Consider the following 7,034-nt stretch of genomic DNA (forward strand, 5'->3'; position numbering starts at 1 on the left):
CTCCTTCTCTTTTTCCTTTTGCTTCCTCTCTTTCTGCTCCTTCTCTTTTTCTTTTTGCTCCTTCTCTTTTTGCTCCTTCTCTTTCTGCTCCTTCTCTTTCTGCTCCTTCTCTTTCTCCTTCCGCTCCCTCTCATCTCGCTCCAATCGGGGTGGAGTTTGACTGATGGCAGGGGGAGGTGGCTTGGGGAGCGATTGACGCCTGCCAAGGTACAATTTTTTTTTGTAATTTTGCAGGATATTGCTTACAGTTAATATTTTCAGATCTACACAAGTGCATGGGGGTAGGGGCTACAGTTCTACATGGGTTTGGGCACGTATGAAACAAGACCCAGAGGAGTACGGCAAACATGCAGCACAAACCTACCTCAACATGAGTCCAGGTCTGTGCCAGGGTTTACGTGAGCACACACGGACATAATCCTTTTTATTGAAATTCTCCAGGAACTTGACATAGAGACGTTGGTACCGCATCTTGGCCTGTCTCTTATACACATCTAGATGTGTATAAGAGACAGGAGAGAGAGAGAGAGAGAGAGAGAGAGAGAGAGAGAGAGAGAGACAGAGAGAGAGAGAGAGAGAGAGAGAGAGAGAGAGATAGAATATGTCACTGAGTCGGTTTCAACCTAGAACCAAGGCATTACATATAAATATACATACCAAAATTGTATTAACACACAGTTACACACACACACACATTCCCTCACCTTGGTCCTCACTGGGCCCATCGGGGGAGGAGTCTGAGTCAGAGGGTACTTCCTTCAGCCACTTCTTCCTCTTCTTGGGTGGAGGCTCCGCCTTCACTGGCCTCGCCCTCGACGTGGGCTCTGTCTTCTTCTCTCCTCCTCCTCTCTTCTCCTCCCTCAGTCTCTTTCGATCCTCTTCACTGCTCCTTCTCTCCACCTTCTCCTGAGGTGGTGGACGCCTCTTCTCTTTTTCTTCTCTCTCCTTCTCCTTCTCTCCCTCCCTCTCTCGCTGTTTCTCTTTTTCCCTCTCCCTCTCTCGCTCCTTTTCTTTTTCCCTCCTCTCTCGCTCCTTCTGCTCCCTCTCCTTCTCTTTCTGCTCTTTCGCTTTCTCCCTCTCTTTCTGCTCTCTCACTTTGTCCTTTTGCTCCCTCTCTTTCTCCTTTTGCTCTCTCTCTTTCTGCTCTCTTGCTTTGTCCTTTTGTTCTCTTTCTTTCTGCTCTCTTGCTTTGTCCTTTTGCTCTCTCTCTTTCTGCTCTCTCGCTTTCTCTTTTTGCTCCCTCCACTTTTTTCCTTTTGTTCGCGCTCTCTTTCTCTTTTTTCTCGTTTTTTTTTTCCCTTTTTTTTTTTTTCCTTTGCTCTCTCTCTTTACTGGCTCCTTCGCTTCTTTTTTGCTTTTTGCTTCCTCTCTTTCTGCTCTCTTCTCTCTTTTCCTTTTGCTTCCTCTCTTTCTGCTGCCTTCTCTTTTTCCTTTGCTTCCTCTCTTTCTGCTCCTTCTCTTTTTTTTTTGCTCCTTCTCTTTTTGCTCTTCTCTTCTGCTCTTCTCTTTCTGCTCCTTCTCTTTCACTTCCCGCTCCTCTCATCTCGCTCCAATCGGGGTGGAGTTTGACTGATGGCAGGGGGAGGTGGCTTGGGGAGCGATTGCGCCTGCCAAGGTACAATTTTTTTTTGTAATTTTGCAGGATATTGCTTACAGTTAATATTTTCAGATCTACACAGAGTGCATGGGGGTAGGGGCTACAGTTCTACATGGGTTGGGCACGTATGAAACAAGAACCCAGAGGAGTACGGCAAAAACATGCAGACAAACTATCCTCCAAACATGAGTCCAGGTCTGTGCCAGGGTTTACGTGAGCACACACGGACATAATCCTTTTTATTGAAATTCTCCAGGAACTTGACATAGAGACGTTGGTACCGCATCTTGGCATCYCCAAAGTAGCCCAGATACTGTGAGAGAGAGAAAGGGAGAGAAATATTTATAGAGATATAATAATTTGAGTCATTATAAACAAACAATGTGTAGCTTCAAAATATGTGTACAACTATCATGACGATCTCATGCTGGATTGTAAATCCTTGCATCCATTGCTGGATTGTACTTTGAGATTAAAGAGAAGGAGAGAGTCTCCTGTCTAAAAGGGGATGTGAGTAACTTACGTTGCTGGTGGCACAGAACTGCCTCTGTCCGTCTTTGATCTCGGGGCTGAACTTCTGCAGCAGGGCTTTCTGCACTCTCCAGATGGGTGGTGGCTCGCGGCCGGTCTGCAGGGCCATCTTGAGAGACAAAGAGAGCATGTACAGTGCCTTCAGAAAGTATTCATAGCCCTTGACTTACTCCACATTTTGTTGTGTTACAGATTGAATTCAAAATAGCTTAAATAGATTATTCTTCGCACCCGTGTCAACACACTGTTAGAATCACCTCTGGCAGCGATTACAGCTGTGAGTCTGGGTAAATCTCTAAGAGCTTTGCACACCTGGATTATACAATATTTGCAGATTATTCTTTAAAAAATTCTTCAAGCTCTGTCAAGTTGGTGGTTGATCATTGCTAGACAGACATTTTTAAGTCTTGCCATAGATTTAAGCCGATTTAAGTTAAAAAAAACTGTAACTAGGCCACTCGGGTAAGCAGCTCCAGTGTAGATTTGGCCTTGTGTTTTAGGTTATTGTCCTGCTGAAAGGTGAATTTGTCTCCCAGTGTCTGTTGGAAAGCAGACTGAACCAGGTTTTCCTCTAAGATTTTGCCTGTGCTTAGCTCTATTCCGTTTATTTCTATCGCCCAAAAAACTCCCAAATTCTTGCCAATGACAAGCATACCCATAACAGGATGCAGTCACCACCACCATACTTGAACATATGAAGAGTGGTACTCAGTGATGTGCTGTGTTTGCCCCAAACATAATGCTTTGTATTCAGGATATTAACTTAATTTCTTTGCCACATTATTTGCAGTTTTACTTTAGTGCCTTACTGCAAACAGGATGCATGTTTTGGAATATTTGTATTCTGTACAGGCTTCCTTCTTTTCACTCTGTCATTTAGGTTAGTATTGTGAAGTAACTACAATGTTGTTGATCCATCTTCAGTTCTATCACAGTCATTAATAAAAACTGGCTTCCTTCCTGGGGGGGATCATTTAGCTATTTGATTTGGAATTTTAAGACCCCTTTAGGTATCCCAAATAGTATATCTTTTTATTATTTGATAAAATATTGAATTTGGCCTTTACTACTATAGCCTATAGAGTCAAAAAATAAAGTCAAAAAGTAAAATCAGTCAAAAAATAAATCATAAAGAATAAGGTTTTGAAGTGTCTGTCCTATATCTAGGAGATATAAGAAAGCTCAGGAAATATTTCAGTTTTTTTTTATACACATATATAACCCCTTATGTTTGTTGCCACAAAACTACCTCCATACGAGTAGGGGTCGTAGAGCAAAACGGATATTAGTTTGTAGTTTGTATTAGTTTGTAGCATCGAGTTCGGATGCTACAGTCAGAAGTCGGCACATCAGCGTTACCAACTTCAGACGAGTCCCGCGACACAGACGCTACAGACGTTTTCGTGAGAAGACCGATTTTCAGGAAGTCTCATGGTCTGACAAACACCGCTGTAGCTCGGCCATCTTCCACTGCAGATGCGGAAGACCGACATATGCAGATGCGGTGGATTGATATCGCTAGCTTAAATTGACGGACGGGATATTCAATGTTTTTTTTTTTACCCATCTACCAATAGGTGCACTTCTTTGCGAATCATTGGAAAACCTCCCTGGTCTTTGTGGTTGAATCTGTGTTTGAAATGTACTGCTCGACTGAGGGACCTTCCAGATAATTGCATGTGGGGGGTACAGAGATGAGGTAGTCTTTCAAAATCATATTAAAACACTATTATTGCACACAGAGGGAGTCCATGCAACTCATGATGTGACTGGTTCAGCATATTTGTAGTCCTGAAGATATTTAGGCTTGCCATAACAAAGGGGTTGAATACTTATTGACTCAAGACATTTCAGCTTTTCATTTTTTATAWWTWWWTWTTTWTTTTTTATCTACAAACATGATGGCCAGTGACCCAAAATAAATTTTAAATTCAGGCTGTAACAACAAAATGCGGAAAAAGTCAAGGGATGTGAATACTTTCTGAAGGCACTGTAAGTGTGTGTGTGTGTGTGTGTGTGTGTGAGAAGACAAGACATACCACCTCCCACAGTAAATGCCAGAAGCCCTCACCTTGAGCGTGCCAATGTCCTCAGTCCGCACCACAAACTCATCTCTCTCCCGGAAGATGCCCTCGCCGCCACTCTCGCTGTCCTCCTCCTCGCTCTCTCCAGCGATGGCCGCATTGTCCTGCTTTTTGGCCAGGTGCAGAGAGGTGATCTTGGGGGCTGGCGCATCCTCAGGGGTGGGGGGTGAGGGTGGGGAAGAGGAGGGTGAGGCGGAAGGCTGGGCCAACTCTGGACAATCCGAAAGGGGAGGGGAAGAGGAGGGGGGGGGGTAGTGGAGGGGGGCATTGCAGGGGAAGGGGAGGGTGGATAGAGGGCAGGGCTGGGGGAGAGGAGCTGGGGGGAGGAGAGAGGAGGGGTTGTGGGTTTGTTTGGGGGATGGCTCCTGCTGCTCCTCTTCATCATCTCATCTGCTGGAGGGCAGAGGGGAGGTGGGGAGAGGGGTGGGGGAGATTGGGGGGAGGGGGAGGTAAGAAGTGAGAGGGGACGGGGAGAGGGATGGGGGAAAGGGGGGTGCGGGGGCGAGGGGAGGCCCGGATGGAGAATCTGGGGGGGGTGGGGGTTCAGAGTATATTACATCTTTGGAAATGAACAACTGTTTGTCATACCATTCCAGAATATCTGAGATTGTAGGCTACTCACCTTCCACTTTAGGAGCATCCAGCATCTCATCCAGCATCTCAAACTCAGGCTCTCTCTCCTCCTCCTCTTCCCTCTCCTCTACCTCTTTCTCCACACCCCTGCACTCTACATTCAGGTCTTCCTCTACCCTCTCTTCTTTCTCCATCTCCTCCTCTTTCTCCATCTCCTCTTGTCGTTCATCCTCTCCGTCCATCCCTTTCAGTCCTTCCTGTTCTGGGGGCGGTGTATTTGGCTGTGTGTTGGCCTGTGTGTTGTGTAGTTGCATTTGTGTCTCTACGTCATCGTCCTGCTCCTCCAGATCGGCTACGTCCTCCTGCATTTGGGCCAATGGCGGCGGCGTTGGTGGCAGCGATGGGCTCTGGGGCGGAGATGGGCTGGGTGGGAGCGGGGCCACGGCTGCAGCCAGCGAATGGGGCGTGTCATAAAGGGCAGATATGGCCGAGGAGATGCTCTTCTGCAGGTCCTGGTTCTTACTGACAGAGTCCTCCTCCTCCTCGTCGGAGGAGAAGGATGGCAGCGTCTCCAGGTTCCTCTTCAGCTCGTCGTCCAGACGCTTACAGGGGCTCAGCCCGTCCTCGCCCTCGCTACTGTCCCCAAACGGAGGGGGTGGAGGAGGGGGAGGTGGAGGGGGAGGCGGGGACAGGATCCTACCCTTCAGGGAGGAAGAGTCTGTGGTTTCAGCTCCTTCCACTGGCCCTCCTAGGTCTTGTGGTCCACCAGGTCCAGATTCAGGCTGCTTCTTCCCCGTCTTGAGGAAGTCCAGGAAGGAGGCCATGAAATTAGACTTCAGCTCCGGGGGCTTGTCCTCCGTCTAAGAGGGGGGAAGAGAGGAGATAAGGAGAGGAGAAAAGAGAGGGGAGAGGAAAGGTGAGGTGCAGATAAGACCGGGGAGGAAAGAAATAAGAAAATTAATAGCAGGAGAAATAATGAGAAATGGGTGTGAATGGGAAGTGAAAAAAAGGGTATATAGGAGGGTGATTTGTATATATTATAATAAAGCTGGGACAGAAACCAATGTTAAAATCTCCCTAAATGCTATATAACTGTATTTTTCCATGCTTCGTGTTGGGGTGTACCTTTAGAAACCTTTCTCTTCCTCTGAATAGAGGTAGTTCACCTTACAAACAGCAGGGGGGGTCTGAGGGTGGTAAGAAAATATAATTGGGTAACCGTGGCAACAGCTACCCTGGCAACAGCCTTCGCTCTCCTCTTTCCCTTTCTCTCTGTTTTATTGTCAGTCAGAGAGGCTGGCTGTCAATCACCTCAGACCTCTTTCGGCCTCAGAAACCCGGATCCGGGAGCACCCCCCACCCCCCACACACTGATTAGCATAGCTAGCATAGCTTCACAAGTAGATAGTAGCATCTAAATATCATTAAATCACAAGTCCAAGAACACCAGATGAAAGATACAGATCTTGTGAATAAAGCCACCATTTCAGATTTTTAAAATGTTTTACAGGAAGACAAAATATGTAAATCTATTAGCTAAACACGTTAGCAAAATCACACACTATTCTAACTCCATCAGTTTCTTACTCCTTCAGGTGCTATCACCAATTCGGCTCAACATAAGATATTGATACCACCTCATAACCAAGAAAAAACCTCTTCAGATGACAGGCTGATAACATATTCATGGTTAGGATAGTTTTTGTTTAGAAAAAAGTGCATATTTCAGGTAGAAATCACAGTTTACAATTGCACCTACCATCACAAATCGACTAGAATTACTAGATAGAGCAACGTGTATGACCAATTTACTCATCATAAAACATTTCATAAAAATAGACAAAGCATAGCAATGGAAAAACCCAGTTCTTGTGAATTCAGACCATATTTCAGATTTTCTAAGCGTTTTTCAGCGAAAACACAATAAATCGATAAGTTAGCATACCACATGTGCAAACGTTACCAGAGCATCGATTCCAGCCAAAGAGCGCTATAACGTAATCACCGCCAAAATATATTAATTTTTTCACTAACCTTCTCAGAATTCTTTCGATGACACTCCTGTAACATCATTTTACAACATACATATACAGTTTGTTCGAAAGGTGCATATTTAGCCATACAAAACCGTGGTTATACAATGAAATAGTCACAACTCAAGCCTCAAAATGAGAACGTCAGCTTTCAGAGTGATCTAGTTTAATCGAAAGCTAATCATATACTTGACTAAAAAATACAGGGGATTGACA

The 7,034-nt window shown here is 45.4% G+C and overlaps 1 protein-coding gene and 1 long non-coding RNA gene across 2 annotated transcripts in view; both read right to left on the reverse strand.

Annotated features, from left to right (window-relative positions):
* Positions 1–7,034, reverse strand: part of prr12b (proline rich 12b) — a 30,730-nt gene that overhangs the window by 10,379 nt on the left and 13,317 nt on the right. Inside the window, exons 4-10 of the mRNA XM_070449717.1 lie at positions 4,835–5,645; positions 4,646–4,738; positions 4,200–4,597; positions 2,121–2,237; positions 1,783–1,910; positions 1,337–1,607; positions 705–1,236 (exon numbers count right to left, since the gene is read on the reverse strand). Coding sequence (XP_070305818.1) covers positions 705–1,236; positions 1,337–1,607; positions 1,783–1,910; positions 2,121–2,237; positions 4,200–4,597; positions 4,646–4,738; positions 4,835–5,645 — 2,350 coding nt within the window. The remainder of the gene's footprint in view (positions 1–704; positions 1,237–1,336; positions 1,608–1,782; positions 1,911–2,120; positions 2,238–4,199; positions 4,598–4,645; positions 4,739–4,834; positions 5,646–7,034) is intronic.
* Positions 5–471, reverse strand: LOC139022651 (uncharacterized). The gene is made up of 2 exons (XR_011473719.1): positions 365–471; positions 5–199 (listed from the first exon to the last, which is right to left on the reverse strand). It is a non-coding gene; the product is annotated as an uncharacterized lncRNA (long non-coding RNA).

The sequence above is a fragment of the Salvelinus sp. IW2-2015 genome, linkage group LG20, assembly GCF_002910315.2.
Source record: "Salvelinus sp. IW2-2015 linkage group LG20, ASM291031v2, whole genome shotgun sequence".
Taxonomy (NCBI): Eukaryota; Metazoa; Chordata; class Actinopteri; order Salmoniformes; family Salmonidae; genus Salvelinus; species Salvelinus sp. IW2-2015.